General features: G+C 46.2%; 1 protein-coding gene across 1 annotated transcript in view; it reads right to left on the bottom strand.

Annotated features, from left to right (window-relative positions):
- ACE2 (angiotensin converting enzyme 2) overlaps positions 1-17,050 on the bottom strand; it is a 164,483-nt gene that overhangs the window by 12,587 nt on the left and 134,846 nt on the right. Inside the window, exons 4-9 of the mRNA XM_063953199.1 lie at positions 16,981-17,047; positions 9,966-10,088; positions 9,699-9,877; positions 7,844-7,902; positions 4,688-4,785; positions 2,830-2,946 (exon numbers count right to left, since the gene is read on the bottom strand). Of these exons, the coding sequence (XP_063809269.1) occupies positions 2,830-2,946; positions 4,688-4,785; positions 7,844-7,902; positions 9,699-9,877; positions 9,966-10,088; positions 16,981-17,047 (643 nt within the window). The remainder of the gene's footprint in view (positions 1-2,829; positions 2,947-4,687; positions 4,786-7,843; positions 7,903-9,698; positions 9,878-9,965; positions 10,089-16,980; positions 17,048-17,050) is intronic.

A 17,050-nucleotide genomic window follows, 5' to 3' on the forward strand; every position in this document is an offset into this window, starting at 1 on the left:
AATACTTACCCTCCGGAGTCCTGTGGCGCAGCAGCAGTGCTATAGAAGTCAGTGGGAAAATGGCATGCCACCATTTTCCGATGTTTTGCGCATGCGCAGTAGGAAAATCACTGTGAAAATGGCTGCCACACCATTTTTCCGGAGGCCTGCTCATGCACTCTAGAGTCTGGGACAGCGCTAGGGTCCCCTAGTGACCCCTATGCCCAGAGCTACAGTGCTGCTGGCTAGAGAGGAGGGAGCCCAGATGGATCCTGCACACAGGTCTCCTCCTCTTTAGATGCGCCCCTGCCCCCACTATATGTGACTTACTGTAATTAAACTTAGACAGTGGCAGATTTTGCCTATGAGCTGCAGGACTGCAGCCTCCCCCCCAGGTAAAGTCCACCACTTTAGCACAGAGTCTGTGAAGCCAGATGCAGTCCGTGAGATTGCACTGGCTTCACTAAGATTGGCAGTGACTTCCTATTGGAAGTCCTACCTGCCAGTCACAGACACTACAGGCAGGCCCATTGTGAGGTGTTTCCTCCAGGCTGCTATTAGCAGAGAGCTGGCTTCCTGTAGGAACCAATCTCTTCCTTTCGCGCATCCCTAGCCGGCTTCTACGGACTGCAGCCAATGCAGTCCATGTAAGCCGGGGGTTTGCGCATGCGCAGTACAGTCATCGCTACTGCACATGCATCGGTCCTGGCATCTGTGAAGTACATTTTACAGATGCCGGGGCCCAGCCAGCGGCAGGGACAAGGGACCCGGCGGCGGGGACAAGGGAGGAGAGACCCAGCAATATGACCAGCTGCAGCCCCTCTCTTATACTGAGGTAGGAACCGCCGCTGGACTTAGACACCCTCTTAGGAGGGTACAGTAATTTCTGATTCAATGATATGTGGTGGTGATGATTTCACTACAAAGACTATATATCTGCTTCTGATTGGGTGTTCACGCATTAATAGTACTTAATTTATTATCATTATATCAACTTACTGCTGTCTATTTGGACTAAATTATTTGACATTTACATTTGAACCCCTGCAGAGAATAAATTCTTCATTTTCTTTACAATTTATTAATGGATGTTGCAGTGTTTGTTTTTGGTTGCCTTTAATCTAGTAGATGTGATCATTTTTATAACACTGTAAAGACACTTTTCTCTCTTGTGTTCTTAACTCCTGTTTATATTGTGTACAAGTAGGGTAATACGGCTTTTGAATTTGCTAGTAACACTGTCTAGCCACATCTCTACAATATCATTAGATGTAACTATGGTGATCATTCCGAGTTGTTCGCTCGCAAGCTGCTTTTAGCAGCTTTGCACACGCTAAGCCACCGCCTACTGGGAGTGAATCTTAGCTTCTCAAAATTGCGAACGAAAGATTAGCAGAATTGCGAATAGACACTTCTTAGCAGTTTCTGAGTAGCTTCAAACTTACTCGGCATCTGCGATCAGTTCAGTGCTTGTCGTTCCTGGTTTGACGTCATAAACACACCCAGCGTTCGCCCAGACACTCCTCCGTTTCTCCAGCCACTCCCGCATTTTTCCCAGAAACGGTAGCGTTTTTTCACACACTCCCATAAAACGGCCTGTTTCCGCCCAGAAACACCCACTTCCTGTCAATCACACTACGATCACCAGAACGAAGAAAAAACCTCGTAATGCCGTGAGTAAAATACCTAACTGCATAGCAAATTTACTTGGCGCAGTCGCAGTGCGAACATTGCGCATGCGCAGTTAGCGGAAAATCGCTGCGATGCGAAGAAAAATACAGAGCGAACAACTCGGAATGACCCTCTATATCACACAGTATGTTCATACTTCTGACATACAGTACGATGCAGAAATACTACTTCTGTATTGTGACTTGGATGTATCTTGAGTTATGTGTGACAGTTTGTTTTACATGTATGTCGGAGCGCAAAATGATATCTAATTCTAAATAAGTCGCTAACTGTGATAAGGTAAATTAACATGTCCAAGTAGGGTTCAGTATGGTATGCCGGCGGTCGGGCTCCCGGCGACCAGCATACCGGCGTCGGGAGCCCGACCGCCGGCTTACCGACAGTGTGGCGAGCGCAAATGAGCCCCTTGCGGGCTCGCTGCGCTCGCCGCGCTACGCTATATTATTCTCCCTCCAGGGGGGTCATTCACCCCCACGAGGGAGAATAAGTGTCAGTATGCCGGCTGTCGGGATTCCGGAGCCAGTATGCTGTACGCCGGGATCCCGTCAGTCGGCATACTGAAGACCACCCGTCCAAGTACTGTACACAAGACAGTCATTTTCATTTTGATATTTGCTCACTCTATACTGCACTCCAGTGTCAGACTGGGGCATGTAGGGCCCACCGGGGAAATGCAGTGGTAGGGGCCCATGTTAGGGGTATGGTCAGTCTGCAGAGGGGGTGTGGCCTGCCACCTCATTGGCTTGACTAACCATTAGAGAGTGCAACTTTTGGGCCCCCTTCATAAATATATACAGTAAATTCAGCTGCTGCATGATAATGTACCAGATTAATAACAGCGATGCACTGTAGAAAATACACCATAGTCCAGTATAAGGTAACATATGTATAATGTATAATTCAAGTGCACAGTCTGGAACCTGATCTTTAGAGCAGGAGGTGGGCCCCCAGGCAGTGGGGCCCACCGGTGGTTTCCCCTGTACCCCTGTGGGCCAGTCCAAGCTTGCTGCACACTAAGGTTTGAAATATATTTTAAGTAAGCTATTGGTGTAGTGTATTAGGAGTCTGCATACTAACAAAGTAATTCCATAGACTCAGAGTACATACACAATTCATTTTAAAGTCTCCTTTAAGCAAAAGTGTAAAATATAACCTTACCGAACAGCCTCTTCAACATCAGATTTTGGTACTATATCGCTGATATTATTTGGCATTGAAACGCAGAAATAGAATGAGATTCTTGCGGTTTCATCATAAACATGTACATCTTCATCTCTAGAGGAATAAGATACATTTGTATTAGAAACTGTAGCTGGAATTGAAAATATATAATACTGTATGTTGATCTTCTTTGTAAGGGGTCCTTAAGTTTTTTCCACGGGACATACTGTATTTGATATCCATCGATCAATATGAATTACAATTATAACCACAGCAAAGTTTTACATATATATAAAAATGTGTGTGTGTAATGTGTATATATTTATGTGAATATATTCCCCACCAGCATCCTACCTTAATACCCACAAGCTGGAGGTGGTCAAGATCCCGCCGGACAGAATCCCGGCGGTCGAAATACCGACGCTGGAATCCCAACCGGCACAATCCCGACATATTCTCCCTCCGTGGGTGTCCACGACACCCATAGAGGGAGAATATAATAGTGTGCCGAGCGTAGCGAGGCACCGTGCCTGCAGCGTGGCGAGCGAAGCGAGCACGCAAGGGGCTGCGTTCCGCTCGCCACCCCTGTTGGGATTGTGTGGTTGGGATTCCGGCGTCGGTATTTCGACCGCCGGGATCCCATCCAGCGGGATTTAGTACTGATCCCCCACAAGCATATAATGCCTTTTAATCACTACATAATACAGCCTTTGATTGAGCGGCATACTACAGATCTCATTTGGACAATGCATTTACTACAACTGTCAGTTGGACAATACATTTATATAGTTCCTTATCAGCTATCATATATTTCCACCCTTAATTTTTCAGGTTATAGTCAGACCCCAATATTTCATCATATTACAACCTTCAAGCATCCATCATATTACACAGTCAGGAGCACTCACTTCAGTGTCTACCCTTCACCCCAGTACTGTTGCTACTTACTGTAACAGGCTTAATTCCACAGCCCCACTATACTGTGTTCAAGATTCATTAATTAGTATGCGAATTCTACCTAGTCAGTGTGCAGAGTATTTATTACCAGGGCCATCTTAACGTATGCAGCTGCGGAAGGGCCCCACAATTCTAGGGGACTTCGAGCAGGGGCAGAATAGGCCGTGGGCATCTGCCGTCAGGGCTGGTGTCTCCTGACCTTCTTGTGAGGCAGGTAGGGAATGCTGCCCATCCACTCTGTGAATTACACACTATCAGAACAGCCAGGCAACATTCTCTACATGCTTCCCAGCCTGCAGCCAGACATTGAATGGCTATCAGGATGTTGATTGGTGGATGGCTGGAGCTATCCACCAAACAGAGTGCAGCATTCTCTACTTGCCTCCCAGCCTGCAGCCAGAGAGTGAATGGCTGTCAGCATGCTGATTGGTTGATGACTGGAGCTATCCACCGGTCAGAGTGCTGACAGCCAATCACTGTATGGAAGCATGTAGAGAGGACTGCAGGAGGGGTAAGTTATGGATTAAAATAATAATCAGTAAATGGGTGCATTACTTTGCACAGGCCCTTCAGTGCTGTTAAGACGGCCCTGTTTATTACACATAACAAACAGATCCTGATGGCAATTAGTTACAGACACTGCAATCCTCTTAAGATAGTAACTATTAGGCAGATTTAACAACGAGTGATATTCTTGTTCTCACTTGTTACAGATGATAAATGGTGCTCCAGCCAATCAACTCCTAACTGTCATGTGTTTAAAACATGACAGGAGCTAATTGGCTGGAGCACCATTTATCATTAGTAATGATTGATTACAAGAATACCACTCGTAGTTAAACCTGCCCCTACAGTATGTAAGTTGAACAGGTAGTTTACAATATGAAATGATACTTACGAAAATTGAACTGGGTTGTTTTTAGCAGCAAAATATTTAGTCATGGCATATGCAATTGTCGACCTGAACAAATTCAATTCACTGATGTCCCACTTATACTGGCAAGTTAGAAAAAAATGTTTGGTATAAGAAACATTGTTCTGTTTGTTGGGCAAAGTTCATGTAAATAAAAGGCATCCTTGAAACAACCCAAACATCCCCATTGATTTATGAAAGAGGCAAGTTATAATATCCTGGAGAAGTGAAATAAAGAAGTGATAAGTGGAAAGTGATAACACTCCAGCCAATCAGCTCCTAACTGTCAGATTACAGGATGAGTTTGAAAAATGACAGGAGCTGACTGGCTGGTGCGTTATCACCTTCCATGTATCACTGCTTTATCACTTCTCCAGGCTTAATACATCTGCCCCATTGTTTACATGTTAAGGGGGGTACTCACAGAGCGATAATCTAAGCAATCTGACTCGATTGCTTAGATTTTAAGCATGATCGCTCCGTGTGTACCCCCCACAGCGATAGCGATGCGCAGCCCCGCGCATCGCTATCGCTGGTGCTAAATTGGCCTGCTGTTGACCAATATTCTTAAGATTACAACCTCCTGTGTGAGGCATGACAGTGATTCTGACCGCAGATTGTCTACTTCCATTTTGTCTAGGTGACAGATACTTATTGAGCTCAGTTAACCAATTAATGTACAACCTGCCTTTCATATTGTTTAATAGGTTAAACCCTGGTTAATTTAGTTTGAAAATTTGTGATAATTAGGGAATTAGACAGATGTCTCTGATATAAGTGAAAAGAACAGCGATAACTCTGGCTTATGAGGGAAGACAAATATCACAAGAAAGATGGCACTGCTGGCAAAAAGTAAGGAGGGGACTGTTGCAACATAACACTGTGGGTGCATGGGGTGCATTCGCCATTGATCCAGGGGACGATTTGTACCACACACAATTGAAATGAGGGGTTTAAATGATCCTTATAAGTAAGAATCTTTAGCACTAAGTAAGGAAATGGGAATGTAGCAGTCATTTCGGGCTAGTTGGTTTAGGACGTTTCATCTTTCATAACCGGTGTCAGAAATCAAACCATCCCTTTCCCCCTCCACCACCGCGCCACACACACACACACACACACACACACACACACACACACACACACACACACACACACACACACACACACACACACACACACACACAGGGTTATCTTCTTGTGTAACCTGAGTACCTTCATTTATATGTGTGATCTGTTAGCCATCATACCCTTCTTACTCCCTTGTAGCAGTAAAAGGCTGTTGTTAGATACAAACTGCATGATAGAAGGGGACATGCCATAAGCGATTGAATGCACTATAACAACAACAACAACCCACACTTTCTATACATTAAATAAGCCTTTCTATATATATATATATATATATATATATATATATATACACACTGCTCAAAAAAATAAAGGGAACACTAAAATAACACATCCTATATCTGAATGAATGAAATATTCTTATTAAATACTTTGTTCTTTACATAGTTGAATGTGCTGACAACAAAATCACACAAAAATTATCAATGGAAATCAAATTTATTAACCCATGGAGGTCTGGATTTGGAGTCACACTCAAAATTAAAGTGGAAAAACACACTACAGGCTGATCCAACTTTGATGTAATGTCCTTAAAACAAGTCAAAATGAGGCTCAGTAGTGTGTGTGGCCTCCACGTGCCTGTATGACCTCCCTACAACCCACACAAGTGGCTCAGGTAGTGCAGCTCATCCAGGATGGCACATCAATGCGAGCTGTGGCAAGAAGGTTTGCTGTGTATGTCAGTGTAGTGTCCAGAGCATGGAGGCGCTACCAGGAGACAGGCCAGTACATCAGGAGACGTGGAGGAGGCCGTAGGAGGGCAACAACCCAGCAGCAGGACGGCTACCTCCGCCTTTGTGCAAGGAGGAACAGGAGGAGCACTGCCAGAGCCCGGCAAAATGACCTCCAGCAAGCCACAAATGTGCATGTGTCTACTCAAACAATCAGAAACAGACTCCATGAGGGTGGTATGAGGGCCCGACGTCCACAGGTGGGGGTTGTGCTTACAGCCCAACACCGTGCAGGACGTTTGGCATTTGCCAGAGAACACCAATATTGGCAAATTTCCCACTGGCGCCCTGTGCTCTTCACAGATGAAGGCAGGTTCTCACTGAGCACATGTGACAGACATGACAGAGTCTGGAGACGCCAAGGAGAACGTTCTGCTGCCTGCAACATCCTCCAGCATGACCGGTTTGGCAGTGGGTCAGTAATGGTGTTGGGTGGCATTTCTTTGGGGGACTGCACAGCCCTCCATGTGCTCGCCAGAGGTAGCCTGACTGCCATTAGGTACCGAGATGAGATCCTCAGACCCCTTGTGAGACCATATGCTGGTGCGGTTGGCCCTGGGTTCCTCCTAATGCAAGACAATGCTAGACCTCATGTGGCTGGAGTGTGTCAGCAGTTCCTGCAAGACGAAGGCATTGATGCTATGGACTGGCCCGCCCGTTCCCCAGACCTGAATCCAATTGAGCACATCTGGGACATCATGTCTCGCTCCATCCACCAATGCCACGTTGCACCACAGACTGTCCAGGAGTTGGCGGATGCTTTAGTCCAGGTCTGGGGGGAGATCCCTCAGGAGACCATCCGTCACCTCATCAGGAGCATGCCCAGGCATTGTAGGGAGGTCATACAGGCACGTGGAGGCCACACACACTACTGAGCCTCATTTTGACTTGTTTTAAGGACATTACATTAAAGTTGGATTAGCCTGTAGTGTGTTTTTCCACTTTAATTTTGAGTGTGACTCCAAATCCAGACCTCTATGGATTAATAAATTTGATTTCCATTGATAATTTTTGTGTGATTTTGTTGTCAACACATTCAACTATGTAAAGAACAAAGTATTTAATAAGAATATTTCATTCATTCAGATCTAGGATGTGTTATTTTAGTGTTCCCTTTATTTTTTTGAGCAGTGTATATATATATATATATATATATATACACAGTATATATATATATATATATATATATATATATATACAGTATATATATATATATATATATATATATAAAATAAACATATTTGCTTAAAATGCATATACTGCTAGATATTCATCTTACCGCACTAGCACCTAGTCCAGCTTTTAGACTTATTCTAACTTTGATTGAATTGTCCGAGTCTAGAAATAAAGTAGAAATAACATTAATTTAGTGTCTTCTGATTGTCACTATCATAATTAAACTATCTGTAATTATCCAACTGAAATACATAAATAAAAGGTTCAAGTACGGAAAGAATAACATAACTGCTATAAGTTCTGAAAGTGTGACTGATGCCGACCTTCATGGTCCGTATATTGGGAGGTGTACTGTTTTATAATTTCAGACTGCAACCTACTGCACTAAGGGCCTGATTCAGCATGGATCGCAAAAGCAAAATCTTTCTCTAATGGGCAAAACCATGTGCACTGCAGTGGGAGGGGGGGGGGGGGGGGGGGCAGATATAACATGTGCAGAGAGAGTCAGATTTGGGTGGGGTGTGTTCAATCTGAAATCTAGATTGCAGTGTAAAAACAGCAGCCAGTATTTACCCTGCACAGAAACAATATAACCCACCCAAATCTAACTCTCTCTGCACATGTTACGTCTGCCTCATCTGCAGTGCACATGGTTTTGCCAATTAAAAGATTTTGCTTTTGCGATCCATGCCAATGTTTATAAGAGTGTGTGTGCATTAAAAGATGTTTGGTGGCATTAGGAATAATTTTGATGCTTGTCTGTTTGAGCAGAGGCTATGGTAATCGACTAAGGCTGGTGAGTAACTATAGTAGGGGCAGAGGTTGCCATAGCTATGTACCCAAGAGGCTTAGGCTGGGTATACATGAGACAATATATTATCTGATATATCGTTCTGACGCGGATCGGAATGATACATTGTCCATATCATCTAGTGTGTACTCCCAATTGCATGCTTCCGTGGGTCGTTTGTTGGGTCATCCAGTCAGGAGTCATGCCCAATAGAATGATCCTGGCAACAACGGCATGCAGGTGAATGCCACAATGAACAATATATTGGCAGTGCTGTCGACCAGGAATCACATCATGATGAGTACCCAGCCTTAGGGGTCTTACCTCTGGTTCCCATGTCTCCTGCACGCAGTTCACATGATGGATTAAGAATGAACAGATGAGGAGGGGTGTCACTTGGGACACGTGCCCCGGGCACCCCTTTTTAAGCGTGGAGCATTGCTCAGCTCTTTTCCTTCTGCAGTACAGTCGCTGCAGTCCCGCACTGGAACCTGCAGGCCGTGAGCACACCTTGCTGTGACATTATCACTGTGCGCCATACTCCCAGGCTATCAGTAACTCTGAGCCACTGTATCATGTGGGCCATGATCTGATATCATGTGGCTCCTGCTCTTCCAAAGTCTTCCAGACCAAATCCCACTGTTCTAAAAAAGCAGCCAGTTGGGAGACAGTACACCTATGCTTACTACTACTAAGGTAAGTAAAAGGGGAAAAGGTAAGGGGAGCAGACAAAATCTGGGGGTGGCAGGGTAAAGGATTTTACTATTATAAGCACTACTGCATTTATTGTCAATCTTTGACCCACTTCCTCCTCCTCTACATGTGTTTCTGCTTTGGAGGGGACCCTTCACAATGTTTCTATGGGGACCACAAAGGTCTAGTTTATATCCAGTTATTAATATAAGAACAAACTATATTTAGGGCAAGACATTGCATAAGACAATATTGTGAGGTTATTGTGTTGTGATTGTTTACAGAGCTCACATTTCAAAATTACCACAGAAAACTTCTTTAATGGTGGAGATAGGGAGCTGGTTTGCTGTATGGACAGATTTAGTTTAGCAATATGGCAGCTTCTATTTCTGTATTGAAATATACAGAAAAGGTTGGATGTTTATTTAGAAAACTTAGCTCATTAACTATTGATAGAAAAATAATCTTCATTTACATGGATACCAGTTTTTTGTCCAGTCGGCTACCCTGTTATTGACTCGGTTATCCTCCTCTAACCAGTTATACAATGGCTTAAAGTAATCCAGCAGTGGTTGGACATCCATCTTGGGAGTTCCTGTTATGCTCTCAAGTGCTTCAGGCCAGGGTCTGGAATTCCCTAGCATCAACATGGCCCTGTGAAGTAAATTACATTCTTGTTACTCAAAAAGCATTTTTGAAGTATTGTGTAAAAAATAAATATGGTGCACGCTATTTCACCCACCGTAATTTATCTCCAGCCTCAGTAGAGTTAGTGATGTCACAAGAGTGAAGGGGTCCATTGTGCTTTGCAGCTTTGCAGAGTGCAGCCTGGAACTGGAATTGGTAAATAGTCCGTGTATAATACCTGCATGACAAATACAATTATGGTTTGCCACCTGTGCCTGCTCAACTGATTAGGGTGCCAGCACTTGTGGGAGGTGGGGAGCACCACATTGTTGGCTGTCTGGGAATAAAATGCTGATCTAGTTCACACCATTTTGGCGGCAGCTGCACAGCTCAATGAAAGAAGCATGTTAGTTATCCAGGTTTTGATGGACACTTTTAAAGTGACCTCCAGATGGCAGTGGCCATGTGACCATGCAGCTTACTGCCAAAACCATTACTTCATGCACATAGATATCTATATCTATATATCTATATATATATATATATATATATATATATATATGTATATATATATTTCTGCTGCGGGGTACACTGGGCTCCACAAGGATAGACATTGGGGTGTAGAGTAGGATCTTGAGCCGAGGTGTAGAGTAGGATCTTGATCCGAGGCACCAACAGGCTCAAAGCTTTGACTGTTCCCAGAATGTACAGCGCCGCCTCCTCTATAACCCCGCCTCCCTGCACAGGAGCTCAGTTTTTATAGTTGGTGCTGCAGTAAGCAGGCACATAACAGAGGGGCTACTCCAGGCAGCCCTAAGAAGAGCTTTTTTTTGAAGAAAAAAGTGAAGACTTCAAGGGCAGCAGCGGTGGTAAATGTCAGAAGACATTCACTGCTGCAGCTGCAGCTCTCTCCAGCGGCGCTGTACACTCCCGAGCCGTGGTTGCCGGGTAACTACAGCAGGAGGCTCAGGTTTTCTTCACGTCAGGCACACACGACGGGGGCTCTCCAGGATCGCGTGGCCGCGCTTCGGGAGGTGATGAGTGGGTCCCGCTTGCGGGACCCGGTCTTTATCGCGATCCGGCGCAGTCAGTGGGAGGCGGGCCGCGCGCGCTGGCGGTGGACACTGTGGCAGTACAGGCGATCCCACTAGATCACCAGGGTATGGGTGCAGGTCAGGTTTTCTCTCTAAACCATTTTCAGTAGCCCACAGTACCTGGTGGTTTTGCCAGCAGGGGGATAAGGCTTAGACCTGAAGCCCCTCCCCCAGCCCCAGGGCGCCATTTCCCGCAAATGTTCCCGCCCTGGAGCTGCATAACTGTCTCTCCCTCACTCCCTGTCAGTGTCTGGGCACCATTATCTCTCAGCTTCACTGTTCCTGGGACTGCTTGGACAAATCCTCCTGTGTAAAGCCACCTGGTTGTCAGTGCTGTGATTTTACATGACACTTAAATATTCTACCTGCCTTTTTAGACAGTGCTAGTTAAGAAAGAGTGCATTTAGTCAGGGTTTTCTAGTACAATTACCCTGTGATATACATCCAGTTCTTACTGTGCAGTGTTATATCTATTGGCTATATAGCTATATATATAAGCTAGTCCAGTGCAGTATTATTGTTAGTAATAACCTCTGCATTGTACAAACTGTGACTATCTGTGTGTGCATTAGATAGCTGAGTGGTGTCCATTTCGTGTCTTTCACTCAACTTGCTATCCCTACATTCTATAACCTGACGGGGCTTAGTGCGTCAGGTTTTATATTGATATAGGATTTTCACAAAGATATACTTTCATACCTATTTTTCTCTGTTATTTAGTCACCATATCTCTCCTTTATCTCTGCTAGTGCAGACTACACTGGGCAGGGGTTTGGGTACGAGGTATTGTGCTGCTGCCAATTGTACTGTTACCTGATACTGCAAGTTATATCATGTCTGCTTCTGAGGGTAACGGTTCTGGGGCTGAACACACTGCCGGTGTTGCTGAAGCCACAGATCCCTATGAGGAGAATATAGCAGCTGTGGGCTCTGGTTCTGAGGGCTCCTTGCCCCCCAGTGGGACTGTGGCAATGGAGGTACATAATGACCCACCGTGGGCCGCTTTTTCCACGCTTCTACATACGCTAGTTAATAAACTAACACCCCCTATGGGACCCCCTATGCCGGTACAACCGTATGTGGTCCCTGCAGCTAACCCGCCGTGGGCGGACGATTTATCTGCTCAATTGAAGAAGTTGAACCAGTCCCTGACTACTAAAAAGTCTGACCATCGCTCGCCTAAGCCCAAGGGGTCCTCTAAGCGAGCACTTGTCTCCTCACAATCCACTGCTGTCACTGACACCTCGTCTGATGTAGACGGCACTTACACTGACCCCACAGGTTCTGACTCAGATACTGCTGATGGGGAGGGTAGTTCACATGTGGATGTTCCTGATCTTTTGGAGGCTATTAAGTTAATTCTACAAATTACGGATGATCCCGAGCCATACGTCCCTCCTAAGAAACCAGATAGGTTCATGCGTCAGAAGGTGGTTAAACAAGTTTTACCTCACTCTGACCACCTAGTTTATATACATCAGGAACCCTGGGAAAACCCGGGTACGAAGTTTGTGTCTCAAAAGAAGATGCTGCCTCGCTATCCCCTCGCACCAGAGCTGCCTAAGAATGGGGAAACGCCTCCTCCAGTAAACTCACATGTGGCTAGGATGGTGGTTTCCTCAGCTATACCTGTCACTACCGTCACGTCTCTAAAAGAGCCTACAGATAAACGTGTGGAGGGTTGTCTGAAAGTGATTTACACCCTCACGGGTGCTGCACAAAGGCCCACTATTGCAGCAACATGGGCTGCAGAGGCTATTGAAGCATGGGCCTTGGAGTTGGAAGCTGAAATCTCTTCTGACCATGCTTGTCATATATTGTCACAGCTTCTCGCTATATTAAAGAGGCGGCTTCTGATGCCGGTATCCTAGCAGCCAAGGCCTCTACTACGTCAGTCCTGGCTCGCCGGATATTGTGGCTGAGATCCTGGTCTGTGGATCTGGACTCTAGAAAAACCCTGGAGGTACTCCCTTTCAAGGGAGATATTCTGTTTGGGAGGGCTTAAATAAGATAGTGGCTGACTTGGCTACTGCCAAAACTGCCTGTCTGCCAAGTACCGCTCGCGTCGAAGGCTAAAGGTACTTCCTTTCGCCCCTTTCGTCTTTCAGGTAAAGCAAAAGGTCAGGCGTACAACAAGCCCGCACTTCCAAACCTGGTAAGCCAAAGCCCAAAAGAGCCTGGGCGGCCCGTCAGCCAGCTTCCAAGGCCGATAAGCCTGCCGCATGACGGGGCGGCCTCCCCCTGGGGGATCCCAGGGTAGTGGGCCGGCTTCTAGGGTATACCCAGGAATGGTTGAAGACCACTTCAAATGCCTGGGTACGGGAAGTTGTCACTCAAGGTTACGCCATAGCCTTCAAAAACCGACCCCCTCATCGATTTTGCCAGACAGACGTCCCGTTGGACCAGACAAAGGCAAACACTCTGCATTCGGTGGTACAGACCCTCCTGGATACAGGAGTCGTAGTACAGGTGCCTCTTGCGCAGAGGGGCCGGTGGTACTATTCTCCGCTGTTTCTAGTCAAGAAACCGAATGGGTCCTCCCAGCCCATTCTCAACCTCAAGGCATTCAACAGGTTTGTGAAGGTTTCCAAGTTCCGTATGGAAACCCTTCGCTCTATAGTTCTGGCCTTGGAACCTGGGGACTACATGGTCTCCCTGGACATACAGGATGCTTACCTGCATATTCCTATAGCAGCGTCACATCAGCAATACCTGAGGTTTGCTATTGGCAACCTCCATTATCAGTTTCGGGCATTACCTTTTGGTTTAACAACGGCTCCGCGAGTCTTCACCAAAGTCATGGCGGTAATGACGGTGGTACTCCGCCGTCAAGGGGTCAGGATACTGCCGTATCTGGACGACTTGTTAATCCTGGCTAATTCCCCAGAACTTTTCCTACGTCATCTAGATATGATGGTCCGGTTTCTACAAGCCCACGGGTGGCTCATCAAGTGGAAGAAATCCTCCCTGATCCCTGCTCAGAGCATAGTGCATCTGGGAGCGCTATTAGACACTCACAACCAGAGGTTGTTCTTGTGTCAGGAGAAAGTCCTGAAGCTTCAGGACAGGATTCGTTGCTTCCTTTCTCCGTCCGCAAGTGTCGATACATCCGGCGATGCAGGTGCTGTGTCTCATGGTATCAGCATTCGACATGGTGGAGTATGCTCAATTCCATTCTCGCCCTCTCCAGAGGCTGATTCTAGCCAATTGTGATGGCCTGCCTCACCAGATCAGGTCTCAAATGATCTCATTGACTCCAGAGGTCCGTCTGTCGCTGCTCTGGTGGCTCCAGGACCAACAATTGTGCAGGGGCCGTTCCTTCTGGATATCCAACTGGGTCCTGTTGACGACAGATGCCAGTCTAAGAGGTTGCGGCGCGGTTCTGGAGCAACACTCCCTTCAGGGTCGGTGGACCAAGGAGGAGTCCCTTCTCTCAATCAACATTCTGGATTTGTGGGTGGTCTTCAATGCATTGAACCTAGCCCAGCATTCCCTGAATTGGGAAGCGGACTTTCTCAGTCGTCAGGACGTACATGCCGGCAAGTGGGGCCTCCATCCAGAAGTGTTTCAACTCCTCGTGGAAAAGTGGGGTCTTCCAGACGTAGATCTGATGGCGTCTCGAAACAATCACAAGGTTCGGGTCTTAGGAGCAAGGACAAGGGATCCTCAAGCAGCATTCGTGGATGCGCTGGCGGTGCCATGGAGGTTTCGGCTGCCATACGTGTTCCCTCCGGTGTCACTCCTGCCCAGGGTAATTCGGAAGTTCAAGCAAGAAAAAGGAATTCTGCTTCTCATAGCTCCAGCGTGGTCCAGACGGCACTGGTTCTCAGACCTGCAAGGCCTATCATCAGAGCATCCAATTCTACTTCCACAACGCCCAGACCTCCTCGATCAGGGCCCCTGTGTTTACCAGGACCTAGCCCGGCTGTCTTTGACGGCGTGGCTCTTGAAGCTTCCGTCTTAAGGGCTAAAGGGTTTTCTGAGGCGGTCATTCAAACTATGTTGCGGGCCCGGAAACCGGCTTCGGCTCGGATTTACTATAGGGTCTGGCATTCTTACTTTGTTTGGTGCGCATCTAACGATTATGACGCTTCCAAGTTTAGTATAGCCAAGTTGTTGGCTTTTCTTCAGCAGGGCCTGGACTTAGGCCTGCGTCTGGCCTCCCTCAAGGTTCATATTTCTGCCTTGTCGGTGTGCTTTCAGAGAAAAATTGCGACCTTACCTGATGTGCATACCTTTACTCAGGGTGTGTTGCGTATCCAACCTCCCTATGTCCCGCCTGTGGCTCCTTGGGACTTGTCGGTGGTTTTGAAAGCGTTACAAGAGTCTCCGTTTGAAGCTCTTGGTTCAGCTGATCTTAAGTGGCTTTCCCTTAAGGTGGTGTTTCTGCTGGCTATTGCTTCAGCTAGAAGAGTGTCGGATTTGGGTGCCTTGTTCTGTAGTTCCCCATATCTGATATTTCACCGTGACCGGGCGGTTCGTAGGACTCGTCCCGGATACTTACCTATGGTGGTTTCTTCGTTCCACCTTAACCAGGAGATTGTGGTTCCGGCACTTGTTTCTCCTGATCTGTCTCCCAAAGAGAGGTCTTTGGATGTGGTACGGGCTCTCCGTATCTATGTGAAGAGAACTGCTTCCATTAGGAAATCTGATTCTCTCTTTGTACTGTTTGGATTTCACAAACGGGCTGGCCTGCTCTCAAGCAAACTTTGGCCAGATGGATTAGAATGGTGATTGCACATGCTTATGTGAGGGCTGGTCTGTCGGCTCCTGCTCACATTACGGCTTATTCTACTCGGTCTGTTGGACCTTCTTGGGCGGCCCGCCGTGGTGCGGCCCTTGAACAATTGTGCAAGGCGGCTACGTGGTCCTCAGTGAACACGTTCATAAGGTTCTATGCCTTTGATACTACCGCATCCCAGGATGCTTCCTTTGGATGCCAGGTTCTTGTGCCCGCTACAGTGCATCCCCTCCCATAAGGAACCGCTTTAGGACATCCCCAATGTATATCCTTGTGTAGCCCAGTGTACCCCGCAGCAGAAAACGAGATTTATGGTAAGAACTTACCTTTGTTAAATCTCTTTCTGCGAGGTACACTGGGCTCCACAAGGCACCCACCCTGACGCACTTTGCTTCTTTGGGTTGGTATGGCATTAGCCGCTGACACTTCTCCTGTCGTGCGAGTGTGGTGTATGTGGCTACTAACCGTTGTCGTCTCTTTTCCTGCTACTGCATTGGGCTGGTTAACTAAAAACTGAGCTCCTGTGCAGGGAGGCGGAGTTATAGAGGAGGCGGCGCTGTGCATTATGGGAACAGTCAAAGCTTTGAGCCTGTTGGTGCCTCGGATAAAGATCCTACTCTACACCTCGGCTCAAGATCCTACTCTACACCCCAATGTCTATCCTTGTGGAGCCCAGTGTACCTCGCAGAAAGAGATTTAACAAAGGTAAGTTCTTACCATAAATCTATATATATATATATATATATATACTGTGAGGACACCCAAAATGTTTACATTTTTAAATCAATATAACACTTTTTAATCACACTGCTTCAATAATACAGTTTATATATGAAGTTTTTCAAATGTGAAGAAATGGAGTTGGTGATCCTTTTGGGCTCTAATTTCTGAGCTTTAGATTCCTGAACCAAATAATCAATGTACCCGTATCTAGAAGACACATTTTGACTGTTCACACTGGGAGCCGTATTGTCTAGAAACTGTCCTGCCCATAGTAACCAATCAGATTCTACCTATCATAATATATAATGTAATTGATAAATGATAGGTAGAATTTGATTGGTTGCTATGGACAACATCTTCACTCTCCTATTTAGAAGGTTTGATACAGTACATCTTCTCCTAAGTCTCCTATTCAATTTGATAGGTGTCTCTTTAATTACTACATTCTCTTGTGATTGCAGCCTCTTTGTTGAGGTCAAAATGTCACCTGAGTTCAGTATGACTCTTTGCACCAAAGGCATAGACTATTTAACTGCACAAATAATGGGATTACAGGGAAGACTGATATGTACCTGATGAAAGAATAATCATTAGCCACATGGAAAAGAGCTGCAGGATCACAATATGTTTCATCATGAGGAA

Source organism: Pseudophryne corroboree, chromosome 2 (genome assembly GCF_028390025.1).
Source record: "Pseudophryne corroboree isolate aPseCor3 chromosome 2, aPseCor3.hap2, whole genome shotgun sequence".
NCBI classification, from domain to species: domain Eukaryota; kingdom Metazoa; phylum Chordata; class Amphibia; order Anura; family Myobatrachidae; genus Pseudophryne; species Pseudophryne corroboree.